Source organism: Corvus cornix, chromosome 3 (genome assembly GCF_000738735.6).
Source record: "Corvus cornix cornix isolate S_Up_H32 chromosome 3, ASM73873v5, whole genome shotgun sequence".
NCBI lineage: Eukaryota > Metazoa > Chordata > Aves > Passeriformes > Corvidae > Corvus > Corvus cornix.
In genome coordinates, this window is record NC_047056.1 from 75,409,513 (window position 1) to 75,430,886 (window position 21,374).

General features: G+C 36.7%; 1 protein-coding gene across 5 annotated transcripts in view; it reads right to left on the reverse strand.

Annotated features, from left to right (window-relative positions):
• Positions 1-10,618: 10,618 nt before the first annotated feature.
• Positions 10,619-21,374, reverse strand: part of FUT9 (fucosyltransferase 9) — a 103,539-nt gene continuing 92,783 nt past the window's right edge. For all 5 annotated transcript variants that reach the window (XM_010403929.4, XM_010403911.4, XM_039569602.1 and 2 more), the window contains one exon: positions 10,619-19,769. In XM_010403929.4, coding sequence (XP_010402231.1) covers positions 18,682-19,761 — 1,080 coding nt within the window. In that variant the 5' untranslated portion in view covers positions 19,762-19,769 and the 3' untranslated portion in view covers positions 10,619-18,681. The remainder of the gene's footprint in view (positions 19,770-21,374) is intronic.

Consider the following 21,374-nt stretch of genomic DNA (forward strand, 5'->3'; position numbering starts at 1 on the left):
GGGCCAGAATATTTGTCGCCTCATAGGACAGTTTCTTTGATGAATGTATGCAATGTACATCAATCCAGTCCAGCTCACCATATTATCTGCCAAATGGCTTCAAAGAGAAATCAGAAAGATCAGAATACAAAGGTTCTTTATAAATTGAAGAAATAATCTAAAACTGAAAAGGCAAAATTCAGTAAATACAAGTTCAGGATACATTCAGGAAGGCAAAATCAAAGGTGTAAGTACAAAATGAGTAATAACTGAGTTGTTAGAGATATAGCAGTGAAGGCTGTGAGAGTTGTAGCAGATCACAAATGAAACATGAATCCCTGCTGGGATGTTATAATGAAAGAAAAAGTATCTCTAATTCTGTGATATATTAGCAAGAATGGTGTATAAAGGAACAAATTACTTCCTCTGTTAAGGGCTGGTGAGAAACTGGAAAGTGGGCAACAGATTTAAAGAAGAATTTATAAAAACCTAGAGAAAGACCACTGAAATTAAAGAAAAAGCACATGGGAAGCAGTTGGGTTTATTTGATCTAGAAAACAGAACAGATGGGAAGATGGCAGCAGGCTGTGGCTACTAAAATGTAAGTATAAGGATATTCTCCACAGTTATCATAGATAAGAGAAAAGTTACTTTGCAGCAAGGAAGATTCAAGGCAACTACTCAGACGACAAACACTTTTATCCCTCCCTTGGAGTATAGGAAGGTCCTTCCTGGGTGGTTTCTGGCACCCTATTGGCCAGAGATATTGTAGTTAAAATCAGTTTACCTACAGATACCGCATTCTGTTCTTAAGTTCTCTCCTTGACAAAAATGCTTCTGATTCTACACCATGATCTCTGAAACCAGTCAGACTTTAACAGTGGTTGTTTTATTCTTTTACTGTGAAAATGTTTTGAAAGAGATGAATATAAATTTTCTTAACTTGAGAGACAATGCAAGTACAAACAGAAATACATGGAAGCTTATTTATTCAATTCATAATTTACTGTGGAATCTTGCCAAGGTGAATTACTTCCTTCCAAAATATTTAGCTGAAGGATGAAACAGATGGGCAGGGATTTTTTCTTGCTATGTGTCTATTAAATTATAATTTATGCCTACCAGACTATGATCTTTGTCCAGCTGGGAGTCCATACATATGCAGATTCACTTCTACTAAGAGATTATATGCTTAGTAGGTAAGTTGGTGGGTATAAATTGAAAATCAACACAAAAGAACTTAGAAGACAGACTAAAACCAGAAGATATGCTGACATAATTTAGGACAATTTGGTGAAATTAGCTTTGTGTAATTTTGGAACCAAAATAGATTTTTCTCCAGCAGACTCTTTGTTGAGCCTCACGGATCTAGTGTTGTTGCAGAATTATCTGGTGTGTGTTAATTGCATGTTATATTAGTGATGTTCCTCAGTTAGCAAACCAGGCATTAACCTGAAAAGGCTGCTGGGCCACAATATTTTGATAAAGAATTCTATTTGTAGGTATTACCAGTGAGTTCAGAGGCAAACCACACCTGGAAGCCGAACACGGCAAAATACAAAAGAGGGATAAAGTATTTTCCTTGATGAATCCAGGAGATTAAAAAGTAAGCAAGCCTTATTACAATAGTCAGTCTTGCCTGCAGTTGCATGAAGGTTCAATTATTGTGCAGAGGTATAATCCTCTCGCAGTCAATAAGGTCCATTCAGGAAAAAGGGTAAGTGAACATATCACTACAGTCAGCATCACCTCAAAGTTTACGAGTAGCATGGGAACAATTGAGTTGCCATCCCAAGACTGAAATAGAGGGGTCTTGGCAGCTTATTGATGTTTCTGCCAGAAACTGGAGGAATAAAGATGGGATCTGAGGCAGAAATAAAAAGAATATATAAAATTTCAGAATACACACCTTTCATTCACACTCAGCCAAGATATCTGATGGTATCATCTTGCTGCCATGAGGTTGGTTCAGAATAGCTTGGGATACTGGACATAAATTTAGCTCAGCATGACCTGATTTTTTTATAAGGGATGTTGTTCATCTAGCTAGCTCTGTCTCTCATGTTTATGTTTAAGCTATGTTGTTATGCAAATTTGTTTTACTGAGTTTTGATGATGAAGTCATATCCCATTACTTTAGAGAAAAATGCTGTGTCAGTTGAGTTTTGGATGGAGAACCTTATTTTCTTGTATTGTAGTGAAAATTAGAGCACAAGAAAATAGTAGTGGGGTTGTAAATATGCTAGCACTGCTTTTCCTTGTCTGGGTGGCTTTTAGATTTTAAATTTTACATCTACTAGGTTTCACAATCCTTACTCAAAACCTCAAAAAACCTCAAACAATTCATACAAAATTATTCTATTTCAGGATTTTTATCTGAATGGTATGGAAATTTTGAAGCATGTTGACCTAAATAATGAATTAATTTCCTAGCTTCCTTTTGAAAGGTGAAATGCAATATGTGTGAAATAGGTGAATTTGGAAGGGCTCTGAACTTCTATTTAGTTATGCTTGCAAACATGCAAACATTCATTTGATTCTTTAAAATTCTTCCATTCAGGGCCCCTGACCTGCCATGGTGAATTTCTCTTATGTTTCTACAAATACTTTCAGTCCCAATTTGGTAAAAATGTGTCCCCAAATTCAAGGAGGTTCAGCAGATGCTCATCAGAAGAGCAGAATTTCTTCTGCTTGCTTTGATATTTCTCGACTACCAGTTCCTGTTCTGTGCAGCTTGTATTTGGAAATATGTGCAGAATCTTGCTTTCTATCTATCCTTTTTGCCTGAATAGATATTGTGTGATGGGGTTTGGGGTTTAATTAATGGACTATTTAATCAAGAACTATCAATTCTCCAAATACCTGAAAAAGACTGAATTCACTCTTACACAGCTGAACTCTGCAGGAGGGCTTTCATAGTAATCAAGGGGAGGGAGGTCATTAAACAGCACAAAATTTAGACATAGATTAGGTTCACATTTTATGTCATATCAGTTGTAAAAAAATTTGTTTTCATTAAGGAGGAATTGCCACTAAAAAGGGGTAAATTCTTGTTAAATATGGGAGAGTAAATTGTTAGAACTCTGCCAAACTGATCATGCATTGAACTGTCACGGAAATAGATTTTTCCTAAATTGAGTTTATGGCTCTTTTAGCCTAACGTGATTACCATTCCCAGAGAATATGACAATGCCTATTTCAGGTGGTGGGATGTAATACTGTTTTAGTTCCTGAGAAAGACTGTTCACGAATTTAAACAGGTACTTAGTATTAAAGGCTTAAATCTATACTTTAAATTTAACTGCATTTTACTAGTGAAATATGTCCGTGACCTTTCTCTGGGACTAGCCACAGTAGCCACATATGTCCACACTAGTAAAATGTGTCCTCCAGAATAGAATAGTCACATATTAAGTGCCTCTTGGCATGAGATGACTCCTGAAATATGCTAGGGATGTACTGGGAGGGCAGCAGGAGGTCTGAAGCATAAGTGGGAGCAGGTTTCACTCTAATAATGTAATAAAATACATCAGATTACAAAGTCTGGGATGTGATGGAAAAAAGTGACCTTTTATGTCTGATTCCCACTGTCTGTGCCTAAATTTGAATATTTGGCTCATAGTTTCACTAAAGGTGGATTTAAGAGAGATTTGTGCATTCCTCAATCACTTTTAGGGGCAGGCTGGGAAAAAATTTCTATGGGGTCAAAAGTTGTGGAAGTCCATACAGCCAAGCAAGGACAAGTCTTCTGACATTTATGAGAGGACTGAGACATCTGTATCTTTCACTCACCTGTGACTCCAGAAGGATAATGCTGGCTCTGGAATTACTTAACATAAACAGGTCTGTATTTTACAGAAAAATATGGTACAAAAAATTCTACTGGTGATTCCCCCCACAATGTCATGGTGCTGACAGTAGTAGTGAGGCAGCTCTATCCACACACTGCTGCCTCTAAGGTATGCAGTTGGCTTGTCCCTGCCAGCACATTGTTTAACACTTCTGCAGGTGTTGACATGGAAGCTTTCAACTGACTCACTCAAGAGACTTTGAGATGAATGATGCTTTTACACAGGTCTGCCACCTGCTGCCATGTCTGAGGCTGACCAAAGAGGCGCATGCTGCTGGGATTGCCTGAAGAGTGCACACAGATTGTTAAGTATCTAAGAGGGGAATTTTAGAAGTTGGCCAGTGAATGTGGTGCTGACACTGGTCTGTAGAATGAAAAGCTGTGGCCGCCTGTGGGGCAGTTTTGAGATGCTGTGGTGGAAAGCTCACCATGGCAGTTTTGTGTGAGGACATAAGAAGGATCAAAATAGGTTAGACTAGGAGTCTCTCCAGCCGGTGGTCTGTCTCCAAGAACAGATACAAGCAGATGTCCAAATGTGCAATATCATAGGCTGCTGAAGAATCATTTTTTAATGGCTGTTTGGCTGAATGCTTATTTGTGAGCAGCTTGTGTTTGAGTGAACAGTTGGGAAATGGTTGTCCTTCAGCAAAAATTCTTAGCTGTCATTCTCATGTTTAAAACATTTTATCTGGACATTTGAGAAACAGAGTTTTTGTATGTGAGAGAAGAAAAATATTGTGTGAAAAGAGCTTCATGTGAGTCTTACAAAATCAAGACTGTCTGAGGAAGAAGGAAAAGGTTTGAAATTGGGTTAAAAGTGAAGCAGCAGTTGTTTCAGCACAGAGCCTGGCTTTGTCTTTCATGTTACATGGAAGGTGAAATGTTGAACCTGCATTTCTCTAAGTGTGTAAAAATGGCACAGATTTATACTGCTGTATGGTAGAAGAAGGTATTTATCAGAATTAGACATATTAGATACTCCCTAAGGATATGATGCCTAAGTGATTATTTTCCTTCTCTGCTTGTCTCTACCTGTGTTTCCCTTTCTGCCACCATCTTTCACACTTCCTAACTTATCAGCTTATCAGCTGGTTTCACAGTGTTAGTAGATGAAAAGGTAATATGTTCACATTATGTTCATCAAAATGGATGATGGAATAGCTCAAGCAGACCTCTAAAGTTCCCCCTTCTGAAAGAGAACCTGATTTATGAATGCAACCCCCCAGAGACATGAGGGAATCCACAGTAGAGAGCTATTATGAGTGCCCTAATTGTGAGAAAAGCTTTAATCAGACATCATGCCTAATTATATGCTAGAGAATCTAACTACAAGACCTGAATTCATAAACTAGGCTTCATTGCTTCCTCTGCTAGAGATTGTTAAAAGGAATATATGTCTGTTAAGAGAATGGGGCTGCTGATAAACTTAGCTGAAAGACTGCTGTGGAGGGGCATTGTTATGTTTGGTAAATAGAGTGAGGAAGAGCACCATATTGTCTGGGTTAAAAAAATGATGGTGAAGTGGGATGTTTTGAGAAACTTTTTAAAACCAGAACGCATTGTGAATCAAAACCCACAGAAGCAATTAGCTTCAGAAGAGATAACAAAGCTTATTAAGCATGTATTCTTCTGTCCACGGGGTGTAGTATCATACAATGGAGATATTACTGCTAGTATTAGAACAATGAAATCAATGCCTTGAAATTAATGTTTCTGGACTTCACAAGCAATTTCAATTATATTATGCTAATATGTTAAATTGGGAAAATAAAATCTGTGTAAGACTTCTAGATAACATTAGGGTGCTGAGCTGGTAAATGAATGAAGGGATTTCTCCTATAGTGGGGATAAGTGACTGAGAAACTCTTAAAGGAAGGTAATTGGGAAATGCCTTCAAACTAAGCAATCAGCTATTGGGAGAACAATAAGAAACCACTATAAGACCTGAGAAATCCCCAATAAAGTTCTCCTTGGGGAGGAAGATGGAAAAGAAAATGAAAACTATTTTTGAAATTTTGAAGCTGGCATGACTAAGCATCTCAAGTACTGTATAGATGTCTAGTCACTCAGATTCAGGAATTCCTCTTGACAGCTAGGAATATCAGGGCATGGCAAACCTGTGATGTGGAAAGAAAATGGAATAACAAACTAAAAATGGAGATGGGATGCAACACTGTGGAAGCACATCATGAGCATAAACTTAAGGGAGGAGAAAAGTATTTTCCCTCCTAAGATAAAGAGCAGTGCTCTGACAAGGTGAGATGGACTTCCATGAGAAGGAATGTTCTGGCTTAAGAAACAGATTTCAGAGCAGCAAAACACCTTCAAAAGTAGTTTTAAGCTTAAGTATGAATTGTATGCTCAGATTTGCTGAGAACTGCTAGTTCTGGGTGTCCTGGCCTAGAATGTGTCCTTTCCAGTCAAATCTTCCATATCATGTTGCCAGCAACTGTATAAAAAAGGCAGAAGGCTACTACAAAACCAATTGGTAGGAAGAAGACAGCTCTCTCTTCAGTAAGGGTTTTCCAAAACCTTAAATGTTTCCCTGATGACAGGTTATAGTTGTCTTAAAAGAATTGTGCTGAGAGTTTACGAGAAGAATCTTTGAGATGTCTTTATTAATGTGGTGAACTGTAAAAGTACGCATTAATATCCACACCAGGGAGGTGCTCCCAGGTGACTTAGTCACACCTTTCATTATGGATTAAGAAATTTAGAAAAGTGCCTAAGGCCTGTTTTCTGACTAACTTTCATGGGGGATTCTAGAGATTTTCAGAGTTGAAAGGTTTAGCAGATCGCTTGCATAAGTTCCATGGCTCGAAGTGAGCTTGCTTGGCTGCTGGGTCAGTGCTGACAAGGATTTGTATTGTTACACAGCAACGCCGTACAACAGCTGAGCTCGTTCACTCTGCTCATGACTGCAGTGGGCTGTGCAGGCAACGCAGATAGCTCAAGTGTGGTGTTACTCATCAACTCTGCCTCAGTTCTCTAATGCAAAGATGAAAACATGATATTTATACAATAAATTTTATGTAAAAATTAAATGTTTTTGTGAAATAAAATATTTATGCAAGGCACCAGTTTTCTTGGAAAATAAAGGCCATAATTCTGCAAACACTTTTACAGATGCTTTACATAAGTGTGAAAAGAATCTCAGAACCATTTAAGCCTACAATTTGCAACATCAAAGGAAAACATTTTTATAGATGCTGAAGGGTCAGATCTATTTCACCAACTCTTTGATCTTCTTGGTTGAATGGGACTGGTGGCAGTGAGAATTATCATCATTATGGTGCACATTCCTGCATATTTTTGCTGATGAGATGGAGTTCATAAACGATGTTTTCACTTACAAATACATATGTGTGCCTTACAAAAAAGGTAAATGATCTATGCCTTGCTATACAGTATGTTTATCTGTAAATGTATTCATCTTGAACACAGACTAAAATTTAATGCATCAGAGACATTTAAAATCACTACAAAGATTAAGGTTTCGATTCTGTAATTTTTGTAAGAGGTTTTGAGTGATCATTTTAAGTGCCATTGCTTACAGAGCTTTTTAATATCAAACAAATGGAAGATAAAAGAATTTTTCAGAAATCTGACATGAAAGACTTGAAAAGTGATGGAAACAAAGAAAGCTGCACTTTTGAACGTATTCTCTTGTTGACCTAGCTCTTATATGGCTAATAGCTAGCCTACAGAATTAATCCTGCACACCAGGCAGTGCTGTCCAGCTCTCAGGAATGCTTGGAGATGCATCTGCACTTTATTATTTCTGGGAAGCTTGTCCAGGGTTCTGGAGAGTTCAGTGGATTCAAATGGTACCCTGCACTTAAGAAGCCAGAAGTGCCAGACAGATCCTAGATGCAGACTCAAGGGCTGTGCTGAGACAGAGCTGATAAACCCTGCTGGACACAAACTGAGCTTGTGCAGGTAGGTAGCACTGTAGTAAATTATTTGGTATGCCTAGATGTATTTGGGTTGCTTTTTCTCCTGTTAATCAGAGAGTATCGGATAATTGCCCAAATAATTATCTCGTGCTTTTGGTCTGTGCCCTCAGCATCGCTTGCTGTCTTTGAGCTCAAGACTGGGACTGGTATAACCACATGGTCTTGGATCTGCATTTGAATAAAAGGTTTCAAGGGTAAAACCACCACTCTGGATGTAATTGTTACATCCAGCTGACTGCAGTGCAATATATTTGTTTGACAAGCTGAACTGATTAAAAATCACCCAATTGCCCATGTACCTTGTTACATTTCATTTCAGTGCATTAAACTTAATGTGAATTAAATCTAATTTAGTGACAAGGAAGGGGCAGTGGCATGAGGGTGTAGGGCTCACTGCTTCAAGGTTACAGAGCCTTGTATTTCTAGCTGGAAATAGTTTTTTTATTTAATGTCAAAATGCAGACAGAGAATGTAAAGATATACAGTCGGTGTAGAAGGACAGGGCATGATATGGCTGAGGAAACCACATGGATATAAGGCAGACAGAATGTCAACAAATGTCAGAAACTGTAGTGACAGGACTGGGCAGCTTAAAAAGCAGAGTGAAGTTCATAACTTGACAGTGTGTATGTCTGAAAGCTGGAAATCAGCCATTAAATGATTGCTCCTGTTGCAGGAATAACATAATTGTGGTATGGCAACAAGTCTGTGACTATATAGAAATTATTTTGAAAGCTTTTGCAACTCTTCCATATTGATTAACCATATTCCACTGAGTATGTGTTCTTCACACATGAGAGAACTCAGATGACAGAAGGTAAGAGAAGAATGAAAATGCAGTTGATGATATTTTCCTCATTGAAGAATCCTGTCATAGAAAGATAGACTCCTTTAGGAAAAAGAATAATTTCAGAAAAAATGTGTTAAAATTAGAATGCAATTTCTTGAATTAATTTTATATAGAAATTACTGAAATTTTAAGTTTTTGATTAAAGGCAAGAATTTTGAGAGTGATTTTGATCTTTCATAAAAGCATCAATTAGAACATCACAAAAAACTAATTTTGACTGAAAAAAATTAAGTTAATTTTCCACATTTTAACACAAGCAGTTTTATTTTCTTTCATTTTTCTGATTCATTGTACATAAAAATCAATTGTAATAACAATTGTTATCAAACTGCAAGTCATTAAGTTATTTTTTAATGTGATCTTATACAGGATTAAAGATGAAAACACTCTGAGTAGGTGAGCTGAGTTGGTCTCAGACTCCATTTACTTTTTAAAATTACTTTACATTCTGGAAACTTAGGAATTCAATGCTCCCCTGTACACCCACCTGTAGAAAACTGTTCTGAGGTACCTTAAGCTACTACTAGGTCTATGGTCTAAAGACTTGTTATTCTATCCAAAGGCTTTATTAGAACTAAAATATATGTTGAGATGATATATTTCTTGAAAGCAGGCTTCTGTTTTAGTCTGTGTGAGAACTGACATGAAGTATTTTGTATTTTGAGTGGTGCTAGCCTACTCTCAGGCTCACTGGCAGCACACTTGTTTCAATGAAGTGTTTTGTGCTGAAGTATCAGCCTGTGTAGAGCTCATGAAGAGCTTATTGGTTGTTTCACTGCATGAGGAAGTTGTGCCAACAGCAGCCTTATCACCCAGAGATGTAGTTTCAGCATCTGTAATAGCATCGTATTGCTGGCAGAGTTAGAAACTTGCATACCTTCTCTGCCTGACCCGTTTTTCTTTCAGATTTCACTTCAGTGCTGTGCTCTCAGAAGCATATCATTAAACTGACTGCTTCTGACATTCAGGGCAGACACCAGGCTTTCCAAACACACAAAGCTTTGTTGGCATATCCAAGGGAAGTTTGTGAGAGGAAGTAGAAATTGATAACTTAAGAAAAAAGGTCTTTTTTAAAGACAGAAAATTGTACATTCTGCCCTAGGTTGAGTTTTTGAAGTGGAATTTGAATGTAAGAATGAGAAAGGGTTGTGTGTGTGTGAGAGTGAAATGTGGCAGGGACTTCTGTCACATGTAGTATTGAAAAGTCTGTCTGTCTCTGTGCTTGTCAAGGATGAGTTCAAGATGATGATAAGTTTGCTTTAAGTAAATGTCAAGAATTAAATAAACTTTCAAAGACTGTATCCAAATTAACAAAAGTTTTTTAGTTCAGGAGGAAAGTAAATTTGCCTGTCTGATAGAAAGGAAAAGGATTTTTGAAGACCCCTAACCTATTCTTCAATCTGCACAGTAGTCAGATGTAATATTATGTCTTGGATAAACTGCAACTGCCGCAACCAAATGACCTTTTCTACTGGAAATACTGCATTATTTATTACATTTACTTCAGTGGCAGATATTTCCATCGTTTGCATATATATTTAGAAATAAAACTGACACCATTGCGTTAACTATTTGCTATTTTAGATACAGTTAAGCTCTGCAAATGTAGGTTATTTGTACAGTAGATAAAGCAATGAAATATGGCCATGTAAATTACTATTCCACTCCTCGGAAAAATTTTGAAGATTATTGTTAAAAACAAGGCAAAGTAACCTCAACTGTAGTATCATATTAATTCAGCTGCGCTGGTTGCTGTACATAGCAAACTCATACGACAGTCTGTATGAATTCAGTCTGACCCTGAGCACTCAGAGCAATTTCATGTGCAATCGCTTAAAAAGAACCAAAATTCTGTTTGTGAGATCTCTGCCAGAAGTCGTGGTTATGAGTAGCAACAATCTTCAGATCAGGCTCTTGATGAGAAGTATCACAAGAAGAAAAAGGGTGACATCAGACCTATAAAATAATGATCAAAGACTATAGTACACTTGGAATGTTCTCTTTTTATTTTAAATATATCTATTACAATATTTTGTTAGGCTTATATAGAGCACTATTATTTACATGATTCAGTGTTTATCCTTTAGGGAGAATTCCAGTGCTCAATAAATAAGAGTCAATGAGCTGCTGTTAACTGTCTTGGAATCAGTGTTCTGAAACATTAATTTCACATAAATGGTGAAAGTCTTTGAAATAATTATGGTTACCTGTAGTTTCATTCGGTAGGTATCTTCAGTCTGCAGGTAAATTATGTTGAAAACTCTAAACATAGTTATAGGTAATCAGAAGAAAGTTCAACGACAACATCATATTTAAAAAAATACCACAGAACATCAGTGGTTGACCTCTACATTTTTCAGATGCATCTCAGGGTGATGGTAGTGTTCAAAGGGAACAAAAAACCAGTTTTTAGTAGACTCCCTGATATAAAATGTCTAGATCATGGGGCAAAATATACAATCACTAATAAATTAAAAATACAGCTTTTTACAAGATCTTTCAACATGGCATCTTAAAATGTGCCTGCAGGTAAGAGTGGTTTCCATTATTTTTATTGAAATTCAATTTCCCGTGGTTAGTCTTTCTTACACATGAATTTATGCATTATATATATATATTATATAAAACACATAAACATCAGTACAAGGAATATCATTAGCTGAGAACATGAAGAGAGGGTTCCTATCAGATCTCACCCAATGTTATGTGTGTAAGTTCAAATGTACAAGAAAGGGACTTTGGTCCTGATCTTGCACTAACACAATACATGTAGTCCCCGTGTTTCTATGTACAGAACTTACCATCTCTGCTGAGATCGTCCCAGTCCTGCCTTGACAACCACCCCATTTTCATGTGACCCATCACAGAAACTGACTTTGAATCAGGACAAACAGCTTGGTTTTTTTCTCCTAATTCTCATTAATGTACCTCGGAGGTCAAATCCATGGCACATTATTTAAGTGACTGAACATCTAAGACGTTCAGCTATGGCACACAGTTTTGTTTCCTCAACATACACAAAGACAGCAGGGAAATGCAGCTCGTAACTACCAGGCATTTATCCTAGAAAATGTAACATTGTCATCATTATTGGACTAGAAACTTATGTTTATTGACAGTGTGCCTATTCTTCAACAAAGCAACATTGATTTTTGTAGCACTACAGTTTGGCAAAGAATAGTTTCTGAATTCTCTCTGTTACAGTTTTGAATCTCTGGCACATTTAAGACACTCACCCACCTATTCAAATAATATTTTAAAGCAAAATTAATGTTTGATATAAAATAACAGTTGTGTTGCAAATGTGGAAAAATAGTCTACAAAAAATAAGTATAAAAGTGATCTCAGATTTATGAATATGTTTCATATAAACAAGTCCAGGTGAATAATCTGTGTTAGAAATGGCCCTTCATAGGCTGTGTCACAACAGAACATCACATTTTTCACAGTTTACAATAACACAGTTAGATTCACAATGTGATGACACCTTATATAAGAAAAATAGTATTTTACAAACTATACATTTGGCATCTATTTTTAGATTTTTTTTCCGTTGCTTTTTCAGTTCCTTTTTTATTTTTCCTTTTTTTTTAAATTTTCTTACAAAATAGTGCAAAATTACAGTGCGTTAATAGAAGATTTTGCAAATCCTAATAAAAAGTCTGTATACTTAACTGTTTTGTTCATTCAATGGAAACAGTTTGGCACATTAGGATTTTGTATAGATGGAAAAGCTGCTCACTTGCTTGTTTTCGGTATATCCATTGATTCTTTAAAACATTAAATTGCACCAAGGGAGTTCCCTTTCCAAACTTTTTAATCTCAACTCTTATAATGTGTGTTACAAAGTGGCAAAGAAAATGTAGGTTTTGTAGTTAATTTATTTGCCGAACAGCATATATAAGGCTGGCTTTTCTTATGATATTGTAAAGAAATGGATTGATGGGAACATTTTCCATCTAGTGACTGCTGAAGCACTTATTTATAGTTTCAAGGTTCTATAGGAAATTTACCCCAACTTTTTATAGATATATCTGTTGGTTTACCATATATCTTCCAAATTTTGCTATCAGACATGTTTCTGTATCTGGATCCAAACAGGCTATATCAAAGCAGGGGGATAAAGTTTCATCAAATCCTCTTTTCCACTGGACTAATTAATAATAAAGAATAACAAACAGTTGCTTTTGCTGCCAATTTGCAAGGATTAAATTATTTTCCTGCTAATTATTTACTTAGGAATGTTAACGAGGAGTTCCCCCAAGTATCAATAATTTATTTGTACAGACTGGCACCACACCAGAAAATAAAGCTAATTCTCTTATTACTTGGAACAGTAAAGTTTTCTGCATTATCATAAACAGGCAGAGTATAGGCTACAGAAGTGAGAGTGTCTTAAGCCACCCTGGTGAGTGTGCATTACAGAGGGTGTCAGATGAGTCTCAGCTCAGTTCTTTGCCTTCCTTGGCTGAAAGCAGCAATGAAAAACCTGAGACCACAGAATCATCTACTAGAGGCTGCCAAACAGTGGTCTGAACCAACTGACTCGTAATTCAGGCTGTTAACCTGGGGGTGAGAGGCTCTCTGCCACATGAGCGATCTCTGAACTATTCACTGTACAGAGACTTGTTTTCAATTAATTGTGTAGAGAATATGGTGACACAAAAGATTGCCAATTAATTACCTTTGCAATAGAGTAATGGGGTTACTCCATTTCAGAACTCCAGTTTCTCCAGTATGAAAACTGCAGGATAATGTCTCTAGGCCAAGTTATTTCTCACGAGTTGATGGTTTTATCATCTGTATCACTCTGTAGCAATAGTACCATGAATTAAAATTACCACTGCATGGTTTATTTAATCAATTTATTGGTATTTCTGTACCTTTTATGAGAATATCTAACCAGTATGCTTTTTACATTGATTCTCTAAATGTAGAATTGGCCATAGCACTATAACTAGATATTCAAATATTAGAAGGGAAACATCCATGAATAAGACAGGGATTTTTTTACCCAAGCCGTTTCACCCTTGGCTCAATCCTTTGTTACTAGCATAGGAATCTCCCAAATCACTTGCTAGCTCTGGTAGAAGAATTGCCCAAGCAAGAAGCAGACAATAAGATGAAATACCTATCTTCTATAAATCATATTGATTGATTTCTAACATTGTAAAATCACTTTTATTAAAAACAAAAAAAAAAAGCCAAAACAGAACTGTCAGCCAAAATTAATGAAAAAGCCCACCAGCTGGTAGGTATACAAATACTTCCCCTGGACTCTCTTCTCAACAACATTCTAGTTTTGACCAAGGAAACACGTGAGTATTTGTTTGAATTTCACTGCTGGTTTAAATAGGTCAGAAGCTTCCTTGTCAGCCTACACATAGACACTTCTTTTTCCCACTTTGCACACACAGTGATTACTCACAGGCTCACCTAGAATGAACCAAATACTTTCCTCAGAGGAAAATCAGGTATATGGCTGAGGCTGACCCTCTCTAGGGCACATTGAGTCCAGATTTTAGGACATGACCAGGTTTTATGTTTTCATCCTCACAGTCCTCTAAATACTATCGCAGCATCCTCAGCCACTCTGGCTTCTTTATGTCACATGGAAGTACAGTGACCCTGCATAGCATGGGCAGGCTGTAAGTTGAGGTGCTGTGCTCAGGCTGCATATAGTATGGTGAAGCAGAAGAGTTGGGCCAAGATTTATTGGTTAAGACAGCAAATCAGAATGAATCCAAGATTTTCAGTGTGGACTACTCACTTACTACTCAGCCAGTCCACTCACTATGGACGTGATGGAAAAGAGGCCACACAAATTGGTCTCTGATGTCTATAGCCCACACTCTTTGGCACAATTCCTAAAGGCAATGAAAACATATTCACTAAAGCCCCAGTGCATTAAAACATTAAAGATGCTCTTAAAATTAACCACATGCTTAAGTCTCATGGTCATCTGCATACTCTTATGGTCCTTTTGAATCATGTCCAGAAAGTGATGCTGCATGAGGACTTATAAATCAAAAAAGAAAATAAGAATAAAGGTCCTTGAATTTAGATAAGAAATATGATTATTTTACTGACAGACTTCTTTCTTCCCCTGAATGTTATTTTGCATCTAATAAAAAAGATAATACAAGGCCAACAGGAGTCCCATTCTTGAATAATCAGAAACAGTTATTGGTTGTTTAACTGAAGCTTGCCTGTTTAGAGATGGGAGAAAATTACGTGATTTTTTAAAGCCTATTTTGAGAAACAAACACGAGTATCTAGAGAGAGAAAGTAGTTCTGTATTGTGTTCAGTGGTGTCAATTTCCCATATCTTTCTCAGCCTGCATGAACTCTACAAATCCCCACATTCATGCTTTTTCAGTGCAACTTTAATTTTATTTGATCTGTTTCTTAAAAGACAGGTATGTTGCTGGATGTCTCACACTTTCTGTGGGCCTCACTCAGTCTGCTTGCTCACTGTGACTATAGACCTATGGGAAGAGGCACTCAAAGAAACTGGCAACAGGATTCACTAAGGAATGGAGATCTCATACTAAGCAAGAGCTGCTGTGGACATTGTCTATGAAATGAAAGGAAAACTGCTTTAGAAGGATCTGCTGCCAGTTTTGTCTGATACCTGTTCACATTCAGTGGGGTAGCAATGCATGTGCTGTTAGTATTTTATCTGCTTTGGGTCTTACTTTCCACACTGAGAAAGGCAGTAATGTTGATAGCTCAGTGCATGACAGAGAGCCTAAAAACGTCCAGAGTAAGCCATTGTAAAAGAAAGAATGGTAATTACTCTTTGTCTTCACTGACTGATTAGTTAGCTTGTGAGAAGTGCAACTCAAGACTGTTGTGGGCTGGCAAACAAAATAAACAGAATGTCTGAAACATATTTGTTGAGAAAATAGAACTGGTGTGATTTCCCATCTTCTAGTTCTCTTTTCTGGTGCAATTATCTTCTTTTGCCAGTGGTACCAAAGCATAATACCTATTTTGTCTAGTCCCATGTAATTTACCCTTCCACAGTTGGTTGAGTTTGCTCATTGTCTTTCACAGTGATTTGCTATTTGAGTCTGTTTGTGCTTGTTGTTCATGTAGAGTAGATCACAAAAAAAGCACAGACCTCACAATGCTGAATGTCATATACAGACTGGAAGCAAACTAAGGTGAGTTAGGTGCGTAGGTCTAGGTAGGCAGCCTTTATGCATGCATGGAGCACAGATGTTATATATCCACTGCATCACATCATTTACTACACAGGCTGGACACGCCCAAAAATGCTTCATCTTCTGTCAACAAAGATCTTTATATCCAGAACTGCTTAAGGCCTGATACCTGCAGATCACCTTAAAATCTTCATAAAAAATTGGCTCAATTTCATTCCAGCCCTTACTCTTCAAGAATGTCAGTGAGGCATTAGAGTCATGTATATTTTTTAGGATTTGGTAATGATTCTTATGCATAATTATGGATTAGATTTTTCTCCTGCTTTGTTTATCTTCAAAGCAATTTTAGCATGTTTAGCAATGTTTCCTGAATGAAATACATACAAGCCTTGTGTGGAGCTTCTCTGAAGAGAACAACACTCTTTCCAGCAGTTCCATCAAAAGACTTTCACATTTCTTAAAATTCAGCCTAAGATTAGCCATGCTGACTGGATCCTGTGCTTACAGAGGTAAAGACATTACTTACAGGATTAAAAATCAGGGTATATTTAAAACTTTCCTGTGTATCCACTGACCAATATTTGTAGTAACAATGCATATATCTTATATATGCTTGCTCATTATTACTGTAAGGACTTGCTGCTGAGAAACCAGTCTGATTCGACCTAAGGCCTTCTAACACACAGCACAACTCACAATCTGAAACGAGGAATGAAATGAAGGATTGTGCACATTCACCTTCCACTGAGATCATTGCAAAGAACTTCCAAATTCCAGCACTGAGGGAATCAGGTCATCGAGCCAATCCAGCAGTATGTTCAGTCACTGAGAATTTCACAGTCCTGAAAACAAAATGTTATGATGTCCTGTAGGACAGACTGTAAGCCATAGCCACTTGCCTTCAAAATGATAAAACACTACTGACATTACATCCATGTCAGAAGCTTGTTTTTAGAAGACTCAGTTTTGTTGTATTGCATGAATTTTCAAGGTAAGCTCATCTTACTGCATACTAGAATGCTGGTGAGTTTAGGTGATTCACAGTATATTGAAAGTTAGCTGGATCAGAATACAGCTTTTGAAACCATAGGGAGAGCAGAAGTGATTCTGTAACTTTTCCGTGGGGTTTTGGGTTCTAGAAATTTACCTATTACTCTTATAGCCTTCTGGATTTCTATTCCAGCCTGGAATAAAAAGAAAAAAAAATCTGACACATCACCTTATCTTTTGCTAAATATTTATCTCTCATTTCCTTACTTAAGAAACATGGTTGTCTGCAAACTTAATCTTAGTTACTTGATTGATTACTTTGCTTGATCATGGTCTTATACATCTTATAAGCTGAAGTCTTTCCAGTTTAACTTTTTTCTTTTTTACAGTAGCAGGTGTGATTTGTAGCACTCTGACCTGAAAATCCAAGCTGATTGGCTTCCATTTGACACCAAAACATATCCATACATTTATGTCATTAAAACAACCTTGTATATATGAATATATATGGCAATCAGAAATTTGTCTTAGCTGAAAGAAGTAGTAAAATCAAATGACACATGTTTACAGCAGACATTTTAAACAATTATGAAAATCATCACAATTTTGTATTTGCTATTAGAGCAAATTTAATACTTAAAAATCTACTTATGTTATCAAATATTGATAGCAATTGTTGCTATGAAGAGTGCATTTTTAATATCTGTCACATAAAATATTTTCAAATCCCAAAATTCATTTGGTTAATAAGTTGAAAGGTTATATGTCAGCATGATAGCTTATTTACTGAATTTCAGCATATTTCTTTCAGAAAATTGACTGTTTAGTAATTTTTTCCCCACACTTAGCATCATAACATCAATTTGTCCAGCTACAGTTAAAATTCAACAGATCTTGACAGAATTGGGGGAAAATTCACTATTATTCAAGAAATTATATGAGAGAGCTTTCTAAAATTTCTCAGCAAACTACTTCTAAAAATCCATCATTACCAGTTGAATTCAGTGCATGAGGCTGATGTAATCAAACACCTTTGTTAAAATCTGTTTACCTCTGTATCAGTGTAACACCACTTAGAGCCCTGGTTCAGGTTAACAATACTTGAGACACATTGAGGGCTATGTTTGAATACACTCAAAATTTGGATGAATCTGGACTCTGGTCACCAGGATTGGTCGTCTTCTCTAAATACGACTTCTTTTTTCTTCACAGGGTAAAAAACAACATAATGGAACAATTTGGGAAACATGTTTAGAAACAAAGACTGTCTGCTATTCTAATACGTTTAAAAAACTATAATTCTATGTTCATTACCCTTAAAAAGGGTGCAACTAATTACACTTCCATAATGTTAGGTATTGTACTTTACTGTGCTCATAAAATGCAAGATGAACATATGAAACTTTGCTGTCTTTTGAAGTATTACACACATTTCAGTCTGGAGCAACAAATTATATTCTTAAAGTTTTCTCTGACATTTAAAAATTTTTTCCTTATTTTCCAAATAGGTTAAACAATAGGGATATAATGTTAAAAATAAAAAACAATTGTTAAAAATGACTACTTCAAGTATAAGACTGGGATGTGTTTCACAGAAAATGTGGAAAATCTTGTTTTAAATTTATAATAAGCAATCAAATATTCTTCAGTGTACATAATTAGTACCTCTATTATAATTTGAAACTGAGTACTGATGACTGCTGCTGCTGATCTTTTAAAATCTCTTACAAAATATAAATAGGATAGCCAGGAGAAAATAGCTGATAAACCATGACATGAGATTCTCTTTTCCTTCCTTTTTTCTTCTTTTCCTTTCCTCTCCACTTGGACTGAAGTCCTTTCTGGCTTCTTCAAAAAAGTGCACGCGCACACACACACACACACAAATTAATTCCAAAACCATTTTTCGAGATTTCCAATGGACTTGTATTCCTGGTGTCTTTTCACATGATCACAAGCAAGACATGCATGTGATTCCCAGAACCTAGGAAGATGCACTGAAAAATCCTTCTTCCAGTTGAAATAACTAAGATACATCTTGTTATTTTTGTCAAGCATCAGAAGATATTCTGCCAGCTCTCTGGGGGAGAGAAAATCTTCCACATGTATGAAAGAGTCTGCTGGAATGTAATTCTCATAATTTTCTCTGGAAGGGCCCAGTACAACGGGTACTGATCCAGCCAGAAGAGCATTGTAAAGTTTCTCAGTAATGTAATCTTTGTGGATTGAATTTTCAAAGGAAAGGTAGAATTTGCACGTGGAGATAGTAGGAATCAAGTTTTTGTCGTTGACGTAGTCTCCGAAGGCTTGTCCGTAGGTGTGGATTTCAATGTATTTGCTGAGCTCGTTGTAATACTTGACTCGAGCGTGCTCAGGGTTCCAGTTACTTACAACCCAACAGACCAAGTTTTCCTTACTTGGTACTTCAAATGCGAAGGAACTCGTACCAACCATCATGAAGCCATAAGGCACCTGGATATCTGAATCACGCCGGTAAGTCAGGGTCAGGTTAAAAAGGTGTTCAATGCCACTCTTTTGTGGAGTATGAGTTGGAGACTCCAAGTTCATCCAAATCCACTTCTGGAAGGGTGGTCTGGCTTGCTGAGGTAAATTAGCCAGATCCCAGCTAATGTCTCTGTGATGAATGAGAACAGCATGGGATCTGTTATATAGCGAGCGGTCAATAGTCAGATGGCACCCAGGGATATTGAACATAGTTTGGCAGGATGTTAGATCGAATGTCTGACCAAAAGGCCAAACCCAGATCAAAACAGTAGTTTCATTGAGATTATCAGTTTTGGAAGAAAAGAAGTTCTTCATCTTCAACACTGAACTGGCTGATTCTATAGGACCAGAAATCCAGCTATTTGTTGGTTTGATATAAATTAATATAAATGCCATGAAACAACCAAGGATAATGAAGATAATAAAAAATGGCCGGAAAATTCCTTTAGATGTCGATGTCATAATTTGCTCTGAGAAAAAAAAAACAGAGGAAGAGAAAGAGAGAAAATAATATCAGGTATTAAATTACATATATATGTCCTGTTAAAACAATCAGACATCATAATGGATAGAGCGTCAATAGCACTGAGCTGCAACCTCAGAAATTTCCTTTGAATGGGGAGGGCATGGGTTCCTGAACACTAGGACGAAGTGACAATATTTGTCTTCTTCACATTAAAAGCTCACTAACAAATTAAGAGAAGGATTTTAATATGTCTCATACTTGGTGTGAATCAGCATATACTGAGAAGTGTTTTTGCTTAGAACCTAGGCCAAGCATTTGGAACACACAAGACAGACAAAATTACCCTTTGATTCTATCCTCGTGACTGTCTAAAGTATAACATGCTGCAGATTTGTTCCATTCACATTTGTTCAAAAACTAGTTCATGTCTCTTGGCTACATAGGGATGAACATTCATGCCTTCTCTAGAGGACTCCTAAAAACCTAGGGGAGGAAAGCACCAATAGAGGGTTTCCTTATGCAGCCACATATTTAGTATATTTCCAACATAAAGAAAAATAAAGACAAATGAATATAAAATATATCCTTATGCATTTCATTATGTTTTTATGTGTTAAGAATTAGGAAAAGTAGAGATAGCTGCCTCATTGTGAGGTATCCTTTATTTTTCCATAATAGGGGAAATAGGGCTGAGGAGTCCATATAGCCTCCTTTGTCCTTGCTCTAATTGTTTCCTCCTGGGAGAAGTAATCAATCTCTTCCCAGAACTACTCTTCCATATGGTTCCTGAGAAACCTAACAAAGTTATGGGTTGCTAATTGCTAACCTTTGATCCTGAATGTAGCCCTAGAATACACAGATGTTCTAAACCTGAAAACAGTTAACCATGGAGCACTATGACACACAAAGGAAAAGGAGGGGAGGTCAGTTACCAGAAGGAAGTGTTCTGAATAAACTGGCCCACTGTAGATTCTACAGTGAGTTACAATTACTATAAAATTTGTCTGGTTTTCTTTTTCTGTACATTTTCCAATTATTTTTGTTCTGTTATCTTGACTAGATAGCCCCACAAAAAAAATTATAAAAATCCCACCTCTATAAATAGAAAAATATATAATATTGTATGTATGTGTGTGTGTATATATATATGTGTATATATAAATATAAAAATTAATTACATTGGCTTCTTTTAGCCTATGTTGATTGTTGCTGGAAAATATGTCTAGAAGGAAGGCTATGACCTATGAGAGCCAAAGACTGTTTCCTTGCTTTACTGCAGGGAGAGCAAGAATGGGATTTCTAAGGAAGAAGGGATTTAGGTTGAGCAGCTCTAGGAGATGAAGCTCAATGAAAAAAAGGATGCTGAACTGATATTCATGTAAAGCTGTTCTTTGTTTCTGTGCTATTGAAAGCAATACACAGAATAGGTATAACTTATCACTGAACGGATAGCGCGAGCTGAGTTTGGACAATAGATTGGGAAACATGTCTGTTCACAGGGGCTGATCATTTTCTAGGGATTGAAAAGGATGATGAAAAATTAGAAAAGGATTTTAACATTGTGTCTTGTAAAGTAATCACCCTCCAGTTAAAAGCCCTTTGACTCAAG